Genomic DNA, 21,658 nt, shown 5'->3' on the forward strand with positions numbered 1-21,658 from the left:
AATATATTACTATTCAGTACTAAGTTATAAATATGTAATATATTTAATTTACTAAATACTTGTAGGGGGTGAATCCAACAATTACGGAAGTGACGTCAGTAACGTCTGGATCGATGGGCACTAGCAACCTGAAACCACAAGCAACGTTAGAGCCCTCCGAAGAGCACCGGTGGGGGTGTCGATGGAAGGGCCTCCGACGCTCAAGTCAGTGAATTGATATGAATAATAACGTAAGTAACGTAATGACAATAATTAAACGATGGAGAGAAGATGGAAAAAGGATAGTAATGAGGGAATTCTCCGACTGATCCGGTTGATCCAGTAGTCAGAGGTAGAGCTAATGAGCGGTATGGATCAAGGGGTGACGGACGTCGGGGCTAGCGGGGCCAGCCGGACGATCGAAACCCTAGAGAGTTGTGAGCGTGGAGGCGGAACGGAAGAGCGGGGATAGCGGGAGTGAGAGATCGTGTGTGAGTGCCAGAGTGGGAATGAATGATTGACCGTGTCCTCTTATGTCAATGGGCTGGTGCATATATAGGTTACGGGCCCGTAGGGTGGCGACTAGGGTTTCTAGAGTATTCTCTGAAACCCTTCTCGTTCCGATTACCCCGGAAATGTCCTTTCATATCTTCCTCTTTTTCCTAGGTATCCAACTACTATTGACTTATGTATGGACTTGCTTCATTGGGCCGGCCCGTTGGGCCGCATGATTTCGGGTTGCACGGATTCTGTCCATTACACCAACTACTATTGACTTACGTATGGACTTGCTTCATTGGGCCGACCCGTTGGGCCGCATGATTTCGGGTTGCACGGATTCTGTCCATTACAATACTAAAGTGTAAATTCATTATATACCTAATTTAAATCTAAAAACATTATTATTTAACGTATATAATAAACAAAAGTATAAATAAAATAAATAAAAAATATTGATATATGTAATTTAATTATGAACCCAACAATTTATTTTAAACGAATTATCATATGTTGTCAATTTAATAATAACTATGTAAATAGTACTATATATCATAATATTATACAAATCTATAATAAGATATGTAATAACATATAAAATGTAATAAATAATAAGCAATAATATAAAGCAAAATGTAGTCTAAAGTAATAATAATAATAATAATAATAATAATAATAATAATAATAATAATAATAATAATAATTCCATTGTTGGGTTACCTAAAATGATGGGTCGAGACTGGATAATAGGTTTCAATGGGCTTATCATACTTTAGGCCGAATATATATTTTTTAGGTAAATGAGCCAAAAATATAAAAAGAAGCTGAAGCCTATTAACAATGTCTAACTCTAACCTTTTTACACTATAAGCCCACGTTTGGTTGGGTGTTTTTAGAGGTTGGAAAGGGATTCAAGTAATTGAATCCATTACTTGTTGTTTGGTTTGGGTAATGAGATAACCATTACCCTTACTTGAAGGTAATCCAATCATCCAATTTGTTACCCCTCAAAATAGAGGGGAAACAAAAGAAAGGGAATCTCATATTAATGATTCATTTTCATTGTTTAACCAAACATTCAATAAAAATAATGGTTATTGTTACCATTTTACTCCTTTATTCGATTCCATTCCCTTTTCATTCCTCTACTTGAACCAAACGAGCACTAAATATGTACACTATTGAGCTACTACAGCTCATTTTGTCTAAAATTTTCTATCGCCTCCTCTCTTCTCTCCCTCTCTCTCATTTTCTCTCATTTTTTGTTTCTCTTCTCTCCCTCTCTCTCATTTTCTCTCATTTTTTGTTTGCTCTGGTCATTTTTTCACTTATTTTTTTTTTTGGCATTCTTTCTCATTTTTTGTTTGCTCCGGTCATTTTTTTTATTTATTTCTTTTGGCATTCTTTCTTAGATATGCAAAATTGAACAAAATTATCTTTTTCGCAGATTAGTTTATAATTTTTTTTTATTTTTTGTTTTTATAGCATCATTGTTTGTAGATATGTAAATATCTACAAAGTGTTGCATATTACTTTTTTTATTTTTTTAGTTTTTCATTTTTTGTGTTTTCGACACCATTTTTTTTTAAAGTAAAAGATCTTTTCTTTTCGCAGATTAGTTGCTTATAAGAAAAAAAATTCGAATATTAGTTTCTTTTTTGTGTTTTCATAATTATTTTGGACTTTCAGTGATACAAAATTTAAAATTTTATGGTAAAACTGAATTCACTATATTATATTATAATTATAGAATATATATGTATATTTGTAGGCCGAAGTGGGCTGAACATGTTAGCAATTAATTTGGAGTTTTGACCCAAAAAGAAAAAAAAATGATAACTATATATATTGTATTAGAAGAAATCCATCTCCACTTTCTTGCCTACAGTCGACACTTCTCCTCTTCTGAAAGCATCAAAAGCAGTTCGTTATTTTCTCCTCTTTGGAATGCTCTAGTACTTAAGAAAGAGAAAGGTGAATTCTTCCATTCTTTACCTAATTGTGATTTTTATTTAAAGAAAATTTATGTTTTAAATTTAGTGTTTTTCGAAAATTGAAGATTTTATGCTATAGTTGCATTATTACTAGCATTCTTGAAGGTTTTCATGAATTTTGCAAGTACTAGTATTCTTGAAGTTTCATGAATTTTGCAAGTACTAGTATTCTTGAAGTTTTCATGAATTTCGCAAGTACTAGCATTCTTGAAGTTTTATGAATTTCGCAAGGATTTCCAATAACAGTGAATTCTTTGATTTGTGATTTTTATTTGAAGAAAATTTCTGTTTCGATTCTGATTTTTATTTAAAAAAACCATGAATGCTAGTACTTCAAGAATGTTAGTAATAATGCAATTTCAGCCATGAATCCCCAATTTTCGAAAAAACCTAAAATTTAAAACAGAAATTTTCTTCAAATAAAAATCACAATTAGGTAAAGAATCGAAGAATTCACTGTTACTGGAAATAATGAAAACTTCAAAGCGAAATTCATGAAAACTTTAAGAATGCTAGTAATAATGCAACTTTCGAACCCTAAAATTTAAAACAGAAATTTTCTTCAAATAAAAATCACAATTAGGTAAAGAATCGAAGAATTCACCTTTCTCTTTCTTAACTACTAGAGCTTTCGAAAGAGAAGAAATTCACCTTTCTCTTTCTTAACTACTAGAGCTTTTGAAAGAGAAGAAATTCACCTTTCTCTTTCTTAACTACTAGAGCTTTTGAAAGAGAAGAAATTCACCTTTCTCTTTCTTAACTACTAGAGCTTTTGAAAGAGAAGAAAATAACGAATTGTTTTGGATTCTTTCGAAAGAGGAGAAGCGTCTTCTTAACTACTAGAGCTTTCGAAAGAGAAGAAATTCACCTTTCTCTTTCTTAACTACTAGAGCTTTTGAAAGAGAAGAAAATAACGAATTGTTTTGGATTCTTTCGAAAGAGGAGAAGCGTCGACTGTAGGCAAGTGGAGATGAATTTCTTCTAATACAATATATATAGTTATCATTTTTTTTTCTTTTTGGGTCAAAATTCCAAATTAATTGCTAACATGTTCGGCCCACTTGGGCCTACAAATATACATATATATTCTATAATTATAATATAATACAGTGAATTCAGTTTTACCATAAAATTTTAAATTTTGTATCACTGAAAGTCCAAAATAATTACGAAAACAAAAAAAAAACTAATATTTGATTTTTTCTTCTTATAAGCAACTAATCTGCGAAAAGAAAAGATCTTTTACTTTAAAATAAAAAAAATGGTGCCTAAAACACAAAAAATGAAAAACTAGAAAAATAAAAAAGTAATATGCAACACTTTGTAGATATTTACAGATCTACAAACAATGATGCTACAAAAACATTATAAACTAATCTACGAAAAAGATAATTTTGTTCAATTTTGCATATCTGCAAAGAAAGAATGCCAAAAAAATAAGTGAAAAAATGACCGGAGCAAAAAAAAAATGAGAAAGAATGCCAAAAAAAAAACAGTAAAAAAATGACCAGAGCAAACAAAAAATGAGAGAAAATGAGAGAGAGGGAGAGAAGAGAGGAGGCGATAGAAAATTTCAGACAAAATGAGTTGTAGTAGCTCAATAGTGTACATATTTATAGTGTAAAAAGGTTAGGGTTAGACATTGTTAATGGGCTTATTTGTTGCTTTTGAAAACAGCCCCTACATCCAAGTTCAGTTGAAATCTGCCCTCCTTATCCACCCTAAGCAATTCAAGGATATAACTTCTAAGCTTGGCATAGTGCTCCTCCACTGAACCCCTCAACTCATTAACTGCTTTATATAATTTCCATATGGTCACATGATAAGCATGCCTTTCAAGTATGTCTTATTGTAATTCTAACAATAAATTCTGGTCTCACTCTAAATACATTGAGATATTTGTTTGCTATCCAAATGGAGGTTAGCACTTTGTTTCTCATTGCCTTCGGACATGTATGCACCCCTTCAACAACTTTCAGCACAAAAGATCCATTTAACTTTACCACACTTCCATAACATCTCCACTTGCAAGGTGAGGAACATCTTGCTTCCATTTGATGCTTGCTAACCCGGCTAAAATGAAGTTGCCACCCATTCTCAATTGCATTATGTCTCAAAGCTTCTCTAGCTTGGTACCCATCTTGAAATCTCATACCATCTTGAAATTGCACTATTTCTTAACACTTTTTAAAATTTGTGTTAAAAACCAAAATTGAATCAAAGTTTGTGTATTTATACGCCAATAATTAGAGGTGTTCCACTAAATATTGTAATGGTTTATTATTGCCTTAATTAGTACTCCCTCCGTCCCTAAAATAATTTCCTCTTTTTCCATTTTGGGACGTCCCCCAAATAACTTCCTCTTTCTTTCTTTCCATTTTTGGACACCTACCCCACCACTAATAATACTTTATTTATTCTTACTTTTCACTTTTCACCACTCCCAATACTAATTATAACACTTTTCACAACTTCCAATAATAATTATATCACTTTTTCCCCACTATCAATACACTTTACAATTTTTCATTAAAATCCGTGCCGTCCCCAAAGAGGAAGCCATTTCAGGGACGGAGGGAGTATGAAATAGTAAAGGTAAGAACATGTCTTATATCTCCTAAAAAAACACTACATGTCTTGTATAAAAAAACTCAGCTAATTAAACAAATTTTAGTAATTCCTATATGGCTAGAGATGGAGTCAACATAAACTATTTCAAAAATCCTAATCTTTTAAGCAACAATCAATTTACAAAAAAACAACCCTACAATTATTTATTATTTCCAAGTGCCATGAGATTACTTCTCTAATTGTAAATAACAGGGGTGCCTTTCCTCATAAAGTGTTTCTTCTCTCTAATATGTGCTTATCACCTAGAATTTTGAAAACTATACTAACACTTGTTATGCAGGGAAACACAACAAACACAAGAGATTCAGAAAATAATCAAGTCTTCTGCTGAAGTATTTTCATAGTAATAACCAAATGCAATTTTAAAAGAAGCTACACAAACACAACTCAGGTATAGCAATTTTTTTAAAAGAAGCCAATACTTATTCATCTTTTTCTTCCTTGTAAAACCAAGAGCAGAAATTGTAAAAATGGTATTTAACACATAATACCACCTTTTCAAATTGTATTCAATTATAACCTATCAAAAATTGTAATTGGTCCACTAAAAGAATAAACATAAATAGTGCACATCCACATCCTTAACACAAATATGTTCACTCCATTACTATAATATAAATGTAAAATAGTATATTGAAATCCATAAACTCATACTTTTTCAAAATCTGCATAAATAAACATAACCACTCACCAAGACGTTTCATAAATCTTCTGGTGAGACTAAACTCTCAACATAGACATGACAATAGGAAGTATACTTGAGCACGTGGAACACATTATCCCGAGCATCATAAACCAACAAATGGGATCCAATACTTAACAAAACCTCTCCATTTAGACCCACCACCAATGGCGATGGTGATTGAAGAAGCTCAAGAAGATGATCAAGAGCCACCGCTTTCTCCCAAGACTCCTCCTTCATAACCCAGACATGAGCTAAGCCTCTTTCATAATCGTCGTGACGACGCAGCACACAAAGGGAACCACCAAGCACACACACAAGGCCAAACTTGTCTCTGATATCCGGAGCAAAGGGAAGATCAATGCTTCCAAACACCTCACTCTTGAAGTCGAAGAAAAGAATATATTGCTCACATGGTCTAAAATGCGACCAATGAAGCTTCCCACCTGCAAACACCCCGGTTCCCCAAACCCGGAGTAAATCAGTGCGGAGCCCAATTGTTTTCCAAGATTTCGCCTTTGAACTATAAACTTTATAAGTCCCGTCGTTGTGAACCAGAAACACCTTGTACTCGTCGCTCGATTCAACCCAACCAAACCCCAGAGTATGAATGCCGCCGCAATCAGGAATCTCCGGCAGTTTCTTGCAGATTCGAGTGGATGGGTTCCACAAGTGGATTCTTCTGGCTGGTTGCTCGAGGAGGCAGAGCAGCCCATTGTAGCACCCCATGATTCTAAATTCCACCAATTTGGTATTCGTTGGAGGAGCTAAACGAGAAAAAGGGGTAGGCAACATGATAGCATCCCTTGGTGCGTTCAAAACCGACAGCAGAGAACACTGCTTAGGCCATTCAATAGCACTCCCCTGTATAATGGCCATTCGTTGGGGGAAAGATGAGTTTTTTATCCAATTTTCGTGGTGTTTTTTTATGAATCTTTTGCTTCCAATTAAAGAGCCCCATGATTTGGAGACGCACCTGAATCTCAACAGTGATGTCGCCGGCAGTCTTGGAAGTAGTAACTCTGTGATGATTTCTTCCGGAAGATCCATACCCAAAGCTGCGATTTTTTTGTATAAGAGGCGAGGGTTTTGCTTTTGGTATACAACAAATTTTTATCTTTATATAAAAAAAGAGTAATGTGTGGAAATAAATTTAATTTGAAAGATAAAATTGAAATTAGAAAAAATTAGGCTAATTTCGTTTAAACTTAAAAAAAGTGTTTAATAGTATAAGATAATCTTAAAACGAATGATATTTACTAGAAGTTTAGTTTTTCATAATAAAAATCGTCAGTTATTAATTACTCCCTCCATCCCGCGAAACGTGACCTACTTTCCTTTTTGGGTTGTCCCACGAAGCTTGACCTGTTTTTAAAAATAGCAAAAAATTTACCCTTTATTCACCTTGTCACTTTTTCACCTACCACACTTAACACACAAAATATCAATTTCTTAATTCCCGTGCCGAAAAGAAATGGGTCACGCTTCATGGGACGGAGGGAGTATTAAACAATTAACTTGTCACAATATGTTGAAAGACTGTGAAATTTAAAACCAAATAGAGAAGATCATGGATGAATGAATGGTACAAAAAGTTCTAAAATTATATTCATTGAATAATAAAATGTGTACCTTATTCTCAACATTTTTTTTTTACATTATATTCCATAACAATAAAATTAAAATTATACTCCTATATATTTTGTTGCTAATTTTAGTATAGTAATTTTATATTTCATGGGGTGTCCTTGCTTAAAAAGGTATTAAATTCTGGGCCTTCTTCAGGCCCAGCTCATTCTAGTAAAATAGCTCTACATGGGCCTGCAAAAATTAAGTTCCAATTAATTTTAACCCCAATATATACAATGCCCCAAGTCAAATGGTAGAGGTCACATTTAAACCCAAAACTCATAAATTCTAAAGTGTTTTACTCCCTCCCTCCGTCCCACGAATCTTGACACGTTTGGATTCGGCACGAGAATGAAGTAGTTGTAGATTAATATTTTAAGTGTATAGTTAATAAAATATAAAAGTGATAAAATAGGAGAGAGAAGATAATAGTATTACCTAAAATATAAACGTGTCAAAATTCGTGGAACGACCCAAAAAGGAAAACGTGTCAAGATTTGTGGGACGAAGGGATTATTAATTTTCATTTTATTCTCTATAGTGTCTTGGGCTAAAATAATAATTTTAGAACATTCTCCGCCACCGTTTCCACCATCTCAAATTGATGCATTGAAGCGGTCGAAGCACTCCACCTTTCATTTTCCTTTTCATATGTTATCATAGCTGCAATAATCAAAAAATTAAGAAATAAAAATAAACTTTTTATTGAACCCCAAGTTTTATCACCTAGGAATCTGGGGCTATTCATCGGATTTTCTTTGTGTTTTGGGAAAATGGGGGTATTAGTACTTGATTTGGGATTGTGACGAGGATAAAATAGTATATTTACTACTCCTATTTTTATTTTTTATTTTTTAAAATAAATAGGTATAAAGAATGATATAAATAGAATTATTTTAAATTCCGCCTTCTTAAATTTCATTTTTCTCGATTTTCTCCCTTAATGACAAAAGGCAGTGAGTAGACATAAAAGATAGTGTGTAAGTGTGTGTTGGTCTAGTGGTAGATGATTAATGCCCAATATCTGATATCCTGGATTCGAGTTCATCGTTATGCGGTCTTTAAATTTGCTTATTTACTTGTGTAATTTTTTTTTTAAAGATAACAATTGAAATATAGGTGAAACAAAATAAAAATGTAAATACTTTATAATGTGAAATATATAAGGAGTAAGAGTAAAACTGAATTATATAATAATCTAGCAAAACTAATCATATTGGCTCAATATATTTTAAGAATTATATATATATATATATAGAGAGAGAGAGAGTCGCGTTCAATGGAGAACACGAACACGTCTATGTTCATCAAATTATATTGAACATATCAGTCATTTCGTTGAATGTTCATCAAAATATACTGAATTTTTGGGGGTTCTGGGATTCGACGCCCTACATGTTCAACATAAAAATCCATTGAAGATGGCGTGAATAAATGTTGACCGTTAGATTAGATAAGATCAACGGTTGACATTTGTTCTCTGTTCTTTGAATATTTAATGTTATCCATCGAACTCTTCCATATATATATATATATATATATATATATATATATATATATATATATATATATATATATATATATATATAAGGGAGCGCTCCAATGAGACCCCCTATTTTTAGTGAGATCTTAGACACGATCTCGTACGTTTATTTTATCAATCATTAGGTTGATATTGTATCTAGAGAGCAAAATTTTTTCTCAAGGTTCAAATCCTGGAGGGAGCGAAATATTTTAAATTTTGTTATTCTTCAGTATATACTGCCTTGTTCATCAATATATATGTCTTATTCATTACCAATTTTTTAATTTCATTATTCATCAGTATATATTGTCTTGTTCATCAGTATATATAAGTCTTATTCAGTGTATATAGAGGGTCTCAGTGTCTCACAAAAATAAAGGTCTCATTAGACCGCACTTATATATATATATATGTAAAATTATTTTTTCTCTCCATAAAATCGTTCAAAACTAAAGATGAGTAAATAAAGTAACTTTGGAGGAAGCGGCAAAATGCATATTTTGTGTAATTGTGTTGTAACATAAAATTTGAGATATATGTGATCACCACTTGTCTGCTTCTGCTTTAACACACTTATTTATATCTGGAGCTACCAAGCGGCGCATTTTAATATATCAATAATATTATTTGTTTAAAGAGGCTTTTTTTTTTTTTTGAGAGAGCATTGTTTAAAGAGGCTTCGTGACTTCTGAAAATGGCAATAAATTTACGAAACATTATACAAGACAATTCAAATTTGTTTTGATGAAAGATACAAGACAAATTCAAACACTTGATAAATCCTAGTTGGCATAAAAGTACAATTTTTTTCTACTTTATCTCCATCTAATTTTGGAGCAATCATGAAACCGGACCACAATGCAACAAATGTGCTAAATATACTCTCTCTGTCTGCGATATCGTTTCTATAGTGTGGACGACGTAGATTTCAAGAAAAATGATAGACAATAGTGGATATATAGTGACTGGGGTTTGAGTCTCGCTATTATTATGAGTGGAAGTTTGTGGACCCTACTTCTATAAATAGAAGTAGAAACGATATCGCGGACGGACTGAAATGGTAAATGTGGAAACGATATCGCGGATGGAGGGAGTATAATATATTATTTTTATTCTTAAAAAAATCAATTTTATTTTTCAAAAAATAAGAATCGAGTAAATTAAATTAAGTAATAGAAATAATCAAAGACCTTGAAATATCCTAAAATTTTAATTTATTAAAGTAAATAAGGGATTAGCCTTATTATTTTTATCTATCAAGTCTAATACTTCAAAGTAAACGCTCCCTTAGATTATAGTGTGAATGATTATTTTCGTAAAAAATGAAAATAATGAATAAGTCAATGTTAATTTACGAATCAACTGCTTGTAATGTACGAATGACGTATTCAGTTAATATTCATAAATCTATATTCGAATATAGGTTTAAATAAAAATTTTCGCCCTATTCAAAATTCGAACATAGGTTTAAACGACTAGTCATGCATTGCAAGTGTCTTATTCGTAAATCTATATTGGTTTATTCGTTATTTTTTTTATATGATAAATTCAAATAAATTAATATTAGCCAAATATAATTTGATAATGTTCTAGATTTATTTTCATTTATCATCACATTTGACCATGCTCACTACTCATGTCTCTCTTTCTCTCTCTATATATAGTATTTTCAACAAACCTTTCTCTCTATATATGTTTGAGTAATGAAAGTGTGTGTATTTATTTCAAGAGAAATAAAAGTGAGCATTAACGTAAGTTAAAGATACATAAATGTTTGTATGCGGGCATATATATATCCCATACACTTATTTACTTATTGTAAGCATGGTTGATCTATCGCAAGGTCTAGAATTAATAACTTTAAATAATTATTTTACTTAATAAAAGATTAATAATAATTACAAAAGTAAACCATGTCCAAAGCCAAATTAAATCAGACTTTCGTTGAATCATAGCATCAAGTCATACAATCATTTAAGAGGTCGGTGTACCGTACCCGACCCGAATTCTGATTCAATTGGACTATTCGATTCCCGACCCTTTTTTTTTAAATAACACTAACACTATTTTGTTTTACAAATAATACTATTTCGAATATAACACTAATTGACACTATTTTGTTTTACAAATGACACTAACACTACGTGTAAAAAACACTAACACTACTTGACATTCGAGTAGGATAGTCCAATTAGATTATATCCGGGTTAAGATCCGGATCGGATACGACTCAGATGTACCCTACGCCTGAGTGTACAGAAGATCTTGTGATCATTTAAATACAACTTAAAAATCACATATATAATACGTCCATATATATATATATATATATATATATATATATATATGTATGTATATAGGGAGAGGTTCAAGAAAGAACCATAAATAAAAGAAGACCGGAGAACCATTTTCAGCCATTCGATCATCAAGATCTACGGTGGATGCATCATCTTGTTGGATGAATGCAGATCCTGTGTTCGAATCCTGAAGGGAGCATTTTTTTAATTTTTTTAGTGCATTAATTTTACCAGTGGATGCATTAGATTTGATGGTTCTCCCGTTCTCACAAATAATGTAGTTCTCTCTAGAACCACACCCTATATATATATATATATATAGGGAGAGGTTCAAATAAGAACCACTAAATAAAATTAGAACAGAGAACCATTTTAAACCATTCGATCATCAAAATCTACGGTGGATGAATGCAGATCCTGGGTTCGAATCCTGAAGGTAGCAAAAAATTTATTATTTTCGGATGCATTAAATTTAATAGCGAATGCATTAATTTATATAATAGATGCATTGATTTTAATGGTTCTTATGTTCTCACGATAAGTGTGGTTCTCACTATAACCGCACCCTATATATATATATATATATATATATTTATGGTTATCTTATCTACTCCACAGCGGCAAGCTGCTCACAGGTTCATCTCTGGTTCATGCATGATCATGTCGGTTTCTCCAAATCCAAAAAACCCTCAATTTTCTCCATTATCCCAATACCCTCATCCATGATTTCATGCATACATCACACACAAATATATATATATACACGCAAGTTTGGTAGTAATTAATTAAGTTTGCAACATTGGTTGATATTTGAGATCAGAAAAGAAAAAAATGGGGATTTCACCTTCTTCCAAAACGAGTAGTGTTTCAGCGATAACATTAATCCTGCATTTGACAATGGCGGTTTACGGGAGCAACTACTTGGAAGATTTCGACATCACGTGGGGCGGAGACAGGGGCAAAATCGTCAGCAACGGCGCGCTTCTGACGCTGTCCCTCGACGGCGCCTCCGGCTCCGGCTTCCAGTCGAAGAAGGAGTACCTGTTCGGGAAGATCGACATGCAGCTCAAGCTCGTGCCCGGAAACTCCGCCGGAACCGTCACGGCTTACTACGTAACTCATCAATTTTATTTTCTAATTATTTTTACATCATATTATATGCGTGGGCGTTGAGATTTAATTAGGTTTTTGGCGGTAGCTGTCGTCGCAAGGGGCGAATCACGACGAGATAGATTTCGAGTTCTTGGGGAATTTGAGCGGCCAGCCTTACACGATGCATACGAATGTGTACGCGCAAGGGAAGGGGGAGAGAGAGCAGCAGTTTCGGTTGTGGTTCGATCCAACGGCCGATTTCCACACTTACTCTATCCTGTGGACCCCACAAGCTATCGTGTAAGTTGTATTCTCGATTTCACGGGTCACGATATATTTTACTTCCTCTTCCGTCTCACGAAAATATGAACGCTCGAGAGTGGCACGGATCTTAAAAATTGTCAATTCAGAGTTATATATTGTGAGTGGGGAAATGAGTCTCACTTTATAAAGTATTACGAGAGTAAATGAGTTAAGATCAGAGCACTCCCAGCAGATCACCTAAATGCATCACTAACTCTAAATTTAGGCTAAAACAATTGAAAATGAGATAAAAAATGCATTCAACATATCCCCTAAATCGGATGGGGCCCACAAAAAAATTTACACCTACCTAAATTCAATCTTAAATTTACACCCACCCTAAATTTATTTTAAGCTTATAATTAGTAGGGCCCACACATAATTATTGTTTTTATGTAGAAAATAGGAGATCTGGTGTATGCATTTATAAAATCGAGATCCTAAAATTAAATAGGGAAGCATTAGGGAGGAATATAGGAGCATAATTTTGGAATTTCTGCTGGGAGTGCTCTAAGATCAGCTCATGATGAATTACTTAAAATTTAATAGACCCGACTTAATAAAGTATTCACTTTGAACAAATAAGACTAAACCGTTAATATAATAAATTAAATTAATAGCCCAGACTTAATATACTCCCTCCGTCCCATAATAAATGACCACATTTCCTTTTTCGTCTGTCCCACTATAAGTGGCTGCTTTCTAAAAATGGAAATAATTTAACTTAATTAAGATCATTAATTAAGTTACTAATTAAACCCTAAATTATGTTTAAAATAAACATATACACCCTATACACTCACATAGAGAGCAGCCGCCCCTCTCTCTTCTTCTCCGACGGGATGCCACCCCCATCGCCGCCGCCGCCGCCGCCTCTCGCCTCTCCGGCCGCCGCCGCCTCTCTCCCTCTCTCTCTCTCGTTACAGATCAGCCGCCCCTCTCTCTCCCTCTCTCTCTCTCGTTACAGATCAGTCGCCCCTCTCTCTCTCCCTCTCTATCTCTCGTTACAGATCAGCAGCCCCTCTCTCTCCCTCTCTCACCGTCGCATCCTTGGGCGATTTGGGGGATTTGAAGCTCGCCGCCCATTTGCGTGAGGTCGTGCGCCGATTTGGGGGCTAGGGCTCGCCTGCGCCGATTTGGGTGAGGTCGGCGCATCCTGTGTGCCGATTTGAGGTTTGGGGGCAAGATCTGGTTTTTGATTTCTGGTGGTGGTGGTTGTTGTTGGCGGTGCTGCTGCTGATTGGTTGTTGTTGTTGTTGGTGGTGGTTGGTGTTGTTGTTGGTGGTTGTTGTTGATTTCTGGTGGTGGTGCTGCTGTTGTCGGCCAGGAGAGAGAAGTGAGGTGAGGGAGGAGGAAGAGGTGGCGGCAGGGGTCGCCAGAGAAGTGACGTCGGGCAGGAATAGGTGGCGGCAGGGGTCGCCAGAGAAGGGGGCGCGGCCGCGGCTTGGCGCGGCGAGGAGAGGCGAGAGATAAGGGAGAGGGAGAGAGGTCGACGGGGAACGGGAGATGAGGGAGGAGGAAGAGGTCCAAGGTGAAAGGAGAGAGGAGAGGCAGAGCCGCCGGCCTCCGGCGACGGCTCGGCCGTCCAGTGGCGGCGGCAGGAAGAACGAGGGAGGGATAGAGTGAAAGAATCTTGGTGGGCCGGTGGTACTGTGGTAGGATGAAAGAATCTTAATTAACTCAATAATTTTGGTGGGCCCCATTCAATTAAAACATAACACTCCATTTCTTAATCTCCGTGCCGAAAAGAATATGACCACTTATTATGGGACGGAGGGAGTAGTAATTTTGGAGTCTTAAAAATTCATAACTAAATAGCCCGAAATAATTTTAAAATATCATAAAGAATACAAATAATGTAAAAATAAAAGGATAACAATAAATATATTTATACAGATAAATAAATAATTCATACACAAAAATAACTAAAATTATAATTTTAGATATGTAACTAATTTCTATATTAGTATTAACAAAAAATTTATTCTTGAAATTAAAAAGATCTAAACACTAAAATGAATCAATATACTCTATTTCTCCTTAATTGCATTAAAAACTATCATTCTCTTCATTCCATTAAAGATGGTTAGTTTTCCATTTTTGGATCTTTTCCATTAAAGATAACTCATTTTCATAAAAAATAGGTTGTACCACTTTTATTCAATTTACATATTCTCCTTAATCTTCGTACCGAAAAAGAGAAGTGAGTCATCTTCAATGGATCGAAGGGAGTATAACTTAAATATATGTAAATTTTATAAAAACTAATAATTAAACAATCATGTAAGCTTTCTGAAAGAAAAAAAAATGACATCTATACATTTCTTATAATTCTAGACGATCACGTCAGCTTTTTCATATTTTAAATGATCGTGACTTATTCTTTTCAAATTCATTTCTTAATTAAAATTCTCACATTCAAAACTCATTTGTACAATATATATAAGTAGATCATAATTAACACTCCTTATTTATTAAAATCAATTTTTTATGAAATTAATTATATACATCTAAAATTGAAATAGAATGATAAAACGAGGTTGGGCTTGTGTTGGCTGCAGCTTCGCAGTGGACAACGTGCCAATAAGAGAATTCAAGAACTTGGAGAGGGTGGGAGTGGCGTTCCCAAAGGGGCAGCCGATGAGGCTGTATTCGAGCATTTGGAACGCCGATGAGTGGGCGACGAGAGGCGGGCTGATCAAGACCGATTGGAGCGGCGCGCCCTTCACCGCCGCCTACACAAACTTCAGCTACAGGCCGTGGATGCCTCTCCCCCACTTGGATTCCGGCATCAATCAAGCCAAGCTCAAGTGGGCCCAGCGGAATTTCATGATCTATAACTACTGCTCCGACACTAAGCGCTTCCCCACCGGCTTTCCCCCCGAGTGTCGTCACGCTTAGGTAACCGAGGGCCGGACCGTGTATATATATATACATTCTCGTCAATAAAGTACAAATATTTGGCCCTGTCTCACTCGAACTACTCACAATTTAAGTCGACGCTGGATAAATTAACCTTAAATGTACGTATGCTATTTAAATCAACTGGCGTGACAGAAAACGACATTCTTAAATGACGTCGTTTTGTGTCGTATGTGGCGTCGTTTCGTGCCATGTTATTTGACACAAGAAAATATAAAATACGTGGTGGCATTCGACGAGCCACATATCATAAATTGGAGACCGAAAAATGGACTGGAACAAGTGATATGACATTTTACCCATTAAATAATGTCTCAACATTCTGCACTTTGTAACTAGTGTTATAATCGTGCAATGCATATTTAAAATATATATATATATATATTCGGAGGTATTACTGTATTGTGATAATTATAGGGTGTTTGACAAAATATGCCCAAAAACATTTTATAAGTTGTGAAAGTAAGCTACTCGAAAAATAAGTTCATCTATCCCAACTCATTTTCTCATGATCTTATAAGCAACACTTATTTTATAAAAATAACACAACTGTGATTTTTTTATTTTCATTATATATCATTCTAATTTTATCTCTTTTCGATCTTCTCTATCTGATAATGACTTTTTCTTTTTAATTAAAAATGTCCTCTTTAGCTTATAAGCTCAATTAATTATCACAACATTTAAAGGACCCAGGTAAGGCTCCGGAAAGGCCAAAATAAAAATAAAAATTCGTATAAATTGTTTTGATATTTTTTTTTAATTTAAAAAAATCAAAATTATTTTTTTTCAAACACGCTCAAGTAATTAATTATGTGTTCATGCTATAACACAAACAATACTAGAAATGGACTCAACTAATTGACTAGCTAGAAGCTGCCGGTGAGGTCCAAAGTCACAAGCTTGATTGCAAAACTCATTCACTCCAAACATTATAAAAAGTTTAATTAATTCAATGAAAGGTTGTGTTTAGACGTAAATATTATATTTATCATAAATTTGTGAAATGTTTGAAACTTAAACGCAATATCTGAAAAAAAAAATAGAAAACATTATTCTTACGTATGTGTTTGCTTTTTTGATATTTTTCTACCTTAACAATTATTAATTAGAAATATATGGCTGACAATTTGTATGGAAGTGTAGGATTTATATGTCTCCTTGTAAAAATCAAATAAAACCTCAATCTAATCACGGTTTCCCAACATTAAAACTCGTGAAGACATATCTATCATATTGTTGGATTTTTTTTTCCCATTAAGAAACTATTTTGTCATGTATATATATTGTAACAATATATATTGTCAAACATGAACAAAAATATAGCCTTTTCTCGCAACATAAAAATAAAAGTATAATTGACAAATTACTAACATATACACTACAACAAAATTGTCTAATACTAGTAGCATATTATAATTTTAGTGACATGTCTCTATATATATACTTTAGTTACACATAGAAGTGTAAGTAAATTTTGTTATATTTAAAATTGTAATAAATTTTGTGACATCTAAAGCTAGTACAAAATATTTTTATTATACATATAAGTGTCAATCTCTCTCTCTCTCTCTCTCTCTCTCTCTCTCTCTCTCTCTCTCTGTATTTTTATAGTATGTCATAAAAATAGCTACACTTTAATATGTCATAAAAATAGTTACACCTTCAAATGTCATTAAATTTAGCGACATGTTTTTATTTTTGTGACACGCATAATAGTTACGCAACTCAATATGTCACAATTTTATTTAATGACATTTATAAGTGTCACTATTTGTTAAAAATCATGTCACTCTTGGAACATTTTATTATGAAATAATGGTAATTAAGTAATTGCTCTACATAGTTGGGAGGTCATAATGTTTTTAGAAAATGCACCAAAATTCGACCATATATAATCGTAGACAATTATTAAGTGTTTGTATTAGAAAAGAGAGGCTTGTGAGAGCGTGATATGAGGTGAAATCGTGTTTACTAGACTTGACACGTGTAAACAATCCACGTACTAAATTGAAAGACATGAAAACGTGCAATGAATCACTATATGTAAGATGTAACGTACCTCTCCCATAAAAAAAGTAAGATTAATCTAATTTCTAATTATAGCAACTATTCTTACTTTGATAACTTCAAATTATATGTGTACTACATCTATAGTCTTTAATCATAAGATGCTCACTTAATTATGGGTGTGTGTTCGTCAAGCGATGAAGGGATTAATGCCTAATGTCAAAGATTTTGGATTCGAATTCTCTGTAGTGCGGTCTTTAAATTTCTTTATTTAATTTTGTAATTTATCCGAAAAAAAAAGAAGATGTTCACTTATGAATTCGGTTTCACATTAATTTCCATATAATTAAAGTTGTCGGCATTTTAAAAAAAAATATTTTTTTTTTCTTATATTTATATAAAAAAAATCAAATTATAATCTATTGATTGTATACCTCTCTTTGAATTTAAAGGGGATAATAACAAACCGGAATTTGAATTTTGTATAATTGGTATAGTTGATGATCATAATCGTAATTTAATTATGAGATATAAAAGAAAGAAAGAAAGAAAAAGATAAAAAGTCAATGATGCTCATAATTAAATAATGGTGCATAAATAAATAAATAATTAATATAATTATTTAAATTAGTTAAGTGATAAAGAAGTGAAGAGCCCTTAATGGTGAAGAATAAAAAGGACACTAGTACATAATGGGATGTGCAAATGTGAGACATTATCTTGAGAGAGGCATGTGCATGATATGTCTAATATAGGATGTTGATAGTGAATTTACAGCATCCAAATTTAGCTTGCTTAACTTATTTGTTTAAGTATTTTGCAAAAAAAAAATAAAAAAAATTAATTAAGTAGATGGTTAGCCAAACTCTGGGTGCTTGGCCCCACTTCTTGATTTATCATCCTTAACCAACAAGCACATTATTGTACTTAATCAATCACATATTTTTCTTAATTATAATTTCGTATTGTCGCTTCAAAGTTCTTAATTAGAAAGAGAGTCAATGTGAAATTAAGACTAGCTTTGAGTCTCAGTCTAGTTTTAAGACAAATCTATGTACTAATATTCAAACACGTTTAATTTTAGCTAGCTAGTAACAAATAATTAATTATTAAAATAAAATATTATAATTAAAAAGAAGAAAAAGGAACAAATAATTAATTAACAGCCGACGAAAAATTTGCTCGCTAAATTTATAATTTTATTTACACATTCATTTTTTCCTCAACCCTTTGGAAGTTAATTATTATATAAATAATACTAGTCCCTTTACGATATTGTTTTCTTTTATAATAACTAATAGTAATCTAAATTGGTTCCTATTCGAATTCTCATAATTTTTAAAGTCTTGGATCGAAATACTCATTTCCTAATAATTGATTATTTTCGTTTCCTTTATTGCATGGGAAAAGAAATCTAGTTAGAGAGCTAGTCTACATTTATTTGATATAAATATATTATACGTACTCCATATATTTGTAAATTAAATTTATTGCTCTTTACTTAATGATCAACTTATCCCTTCTCATCTTGTTGCATATTGGGAAAAAAAAAAAAAACAGATTTTTTTTTTAATTAATATAAAGGAGAGTATGAATTAACACAAGAGAGAGAGAGAGAGAGTTTGTATTTGATCGGAATAGTAGTTGCGATGATGAATTACACCGTAGCTTCTTTAATTACACATGCAATTAAGCCTTAATTAATTTCTAAAAAGCAGCTTAATTAAGCAAAGTACGTAGCAAGAGAAAATTAAACTCAAAGCTTCAAAGACAAATCGAGGTGGCTAATCTCACCCTGATTCTCGCTAACATACGCCCTATACCCATAACCAATCACATCCCTCTGGCTGAGCCGAACCGGGTTTGATGAGGTGGTCGGACCGTGGGCAAACTCCCGGGTCTTCTTGGCTAGGGTTCGCTCCAATTTGTGGGCATTTTGGTGGCCTCCCAGAGCCTGCGAGCTGTAGAACTTCCTCCTGCAGTAGTTGCACGAGAACACCCGCACCGGGCTCGACGGCGGCGACGCCGAGCTCGATAAGCTCAGGTTAAGGGAAGTGTTGGGCTCGTAGTGATTCATCTTTGGCTTAGCAAGTGATGTTGCTTTAAATGAATATGTTGTGTATGTATATATACACAATGGTGCCACACTATACACACACACACACGCACAGAAAGAGAGAGAGAGAGAGAGAGAGAGAGAGAGAGAGAGAGAGAGAGAGAGAGATATGTGAAAATGGGAAAATGGTATATTAATCTGGAGCACCCAGAAATAGGAAGCAAACAGTGAAAAAATATGTTTATCAAGGTGAGAAAGAAGACAGAATTTTCAGGTGTGAGTAAACAACCCAAGGCTGTCGGCCTCCAGTAATGGCAGCACTTCATCCCATTGTCGGTCCATCAAAATATATACAATATAATTTCCATTCCCTTCAAAATTAAGGGTAAGTTTCGTATTAAACCTTAAATTATATTCGTTTTATAAAAAACATATATCCTGAATTATAAGAAACGTTTTTCAAAATTCCAAATTATTAGGTGTACGTGTATCAAAAATGTCCTGCGTCTATTTTTCGGTCCTCATAATCATGATGTGGCTCGTCAGGTGTCACCGGCCGGTGTAGTTTGATATGGCACAAGACGACGTTGTTTTGTATCACGTTAATTGATTCAAATCGTGTCGTCGGTCAGTTTGTCGAGCGTGTACTTAAGTTTTTTTTTTCAATGAAATGACAAAAAACGACGTCATTTTGTGTCATGTCATTTACAAAAAATAAAATATAAATCATACGGAGGCATCTGACGAGCCACATCATGATTTCGGAGACCGAAAAATGGACGCATGATATTTTTTATACAAACTTAATTAATAAATTGGGGTTTTTAAAAATATTTCTCATAATTCATGATGTTTTTGATAAAGCGGGTATAGTTTGAGGTTTAATATGACATTTACCCTAAAATTAAAGTTTATAGTATATTTTTTTTGTCACGCGCCAAGTTACGTACTACCGGTCGTTACGATGTACTAAAAGATTATGAGACTAAGCTTATAAACTCTTTCAAATTGTTTGATAAAATAAGTTATTCAAGAACTTATAAGCTTCTCAAAATAAATATAAAAAATAATTATAAATCGTAATTAGATGAGTGAAATCTTATTGATTATCTTAAAGTTATATTAAAATATAACAAATTAAAATTTTAAAAAAAATTGAGAATGGGACACGACATAATACAGTAAATTATGGGACAGAAGATCTCATCTGAACAACGAGAGTTGGAATAAGAGTCTATATATGTTTACATATATATAGGACATGAAGGGTTGGATAGATTTTCCAATTGAAGTTAAAGATTGGTGGAGATTGACATAAGCCCTTCTTGACTAGATCAATTACGTAAACAAATTATACACTCTTTACGGAAAAGTAACAAAGTACATCAATAACTACATTAATTGATGATGAACCACACTCGCAAAATACACTAATCAACTTATCACATCTAAACCTATCCTAATCTTAGACTGATTAATTATATCTTGTCAAATGTCATAATTAATTTGTTACATATATCACATTTTCAGAATTGATCAATTAATTAATGTGATTGTCCACGTCTTATAATTATTCACGACACGATCGATCTCTCCTTCTCGTTCATGTATTTTATGCAGTATTTGTGTATGGTTCTCAATTTTCACAAAAATATATGATTCTTATTGGAACCCAACCATATAACCGAAATTTAAAATGAGAACGGAGAACCATCCTCAATCCTTGGATCATGAATATCAACGGTGAATGCATCATTTTGATGGATTAATGGATCTGGGTTCGAATCTTGGAGGAAGCGAAATTTATATTTTTTTTTGTTTTTCCCGAATGCAGTAACTTTACACGCCAGTGCAGTGTTATCTCAATTTTCATTTTAAATTGCGGTTTTCACTATAACCAATCCCTATATATATAGTAAGAGAGAGAAAGAGGGAGAGAATGATCCGACGAAGATGGCTAAATATGGTGAGAAATGAGAATAAATCTAAACCGTCAAGTTAATATTAATTCAAATCCTATGACTAATATTAATTTATTAA

General features: G+C 33.4%; 3 protein-coding genes across 3 annotated transcripts; 1 reads left to right on the forward strand and 2 right to left on the reverse strand.

Moving 5' to 3' along the window:
* Nucleotides 1–5,686: 5,686 nt before the first annotated feature.
* On the reverse strand, nucleotides 5,687–6,922 carry LOC130987682 (F-box/kelch-repeat protein At3g23880-like). The gene is made up of 2 exons (XM_057911291.1): nucleotides 6,761–6,922; nucleotides 5,687–6,648 (listed from the first exon to the last, which is right to left on the reverse strand). The coding sequence occupies exon 2, from the start codon at nucleotides 6,577–6,579 to the stop codon at nucleotides 5,803–5,805; it is 777 nt and encodes a 258-aa protein (XP_057767274.1). The 5' UTR covers nucleotides 6,580–6,648; nucleotides 6,761–6,922; the 3' UTR covers nucleotides 5,687–5,802.
* Nucleotides 6,923–11,855: 4,933 nt separating this feature from the next.
* Nucleotides 11,856–15,604, forward strand: LOC130987683 (xyloglucan endotransglucosylase/hydrolase protein 15-like). The gene is made up of 3 exons (XM_057911292.1): nucleotides 11,856–12,348; nucleotides 12,434–12,627; nucleotides 15,192–15,604. The coding sequence occupies exons 1-3, from the start codon at nucleotides 12,067–12,069 to the stop codon at nucleotides 15,529–15,531; spliced, it is 816 nt and encodes a 271-aa protein (XP_057767275.1). The 5' UTR covers nucleotides 11,856–12,066; the 3' UTR covers nucleotides 15,532–15,604.
* A 3,714-nt stretch (nucleotides 15,605–19,318) lies between these two features.
* Nucleotides 19,319–19,639, reverse strand: LOC130990028 (zinc finger protein 2). The gene has a single exon (XM_057914230.1). The coding sequence runs from the start codon at nucleotides 19,637–19,639 to the stop codon at nucleotides 19,319–19,321; it is 321 nt and encodes a 106-aa protein (XP_057770213.1).
* Nucleotides 19,640–21,658: the final 2,019 nt, after the last annotated feature.

Source organism: Salvia miltiorrhiza, chromosome 6 (genome assembly GCF_028751815.1).
Source record: "Salvia miltiorrhiza cultivar Shanhuang (shh) chromosome 6, IMPLAD_Smil_shh, whole genome shotgun sequence".
In the NCBI taxonomy this organism is placed as follows: Eukaryota; Viridiplantae; Streptophyta; class Magnoliopsida; order Lamiales; family Lamiaceae; genus Salvia; species Salvia miltiorrhiza.

What these genes read in the sequence shown, in the direction of transcription:
- LOC130987683 (XM_057911292.1), top strand. Translation starts at nt 12,067, where the DNA reads ATGGGGATTTCACCTTCTTCCAAAACGAGTAGTGTTTCAGCGATAACA. An exon ending in GAACCGTCACGGCTTACTAC is followed by an intron (nt 12,349 to 12,433) that starts GTAACTCATCAA and finishes TTTTGGCGGTAG; the next exon opens with CTGTCGTCGCAAGGGGCGAA. An exon ending in TGGACCCCACAAGCTATCGT is followed by an intron (nt 12,628 to 15,191) that starts GTAAGTTGTATT and finishes TGTTGGCTGCAG; the next exon opens with CTTCGCAGTGGACAACGTGC.
- LOC130987682 (XM_057911291.1), bottom strand. Translation starts at nt 6,579, where the DNA reads ATGTTGCCTACCCCTTTTTCTCGTTTAGCTCCTCCAACGAATACCAAA.
- LOC130990028 (XM_057914230.1), bottom strand. Translation starts at nt 19,639, where the DNA reads ATGAATCACTACGAGCCCAACACTTCCCTTAACCTGAGCTTATCGAGC.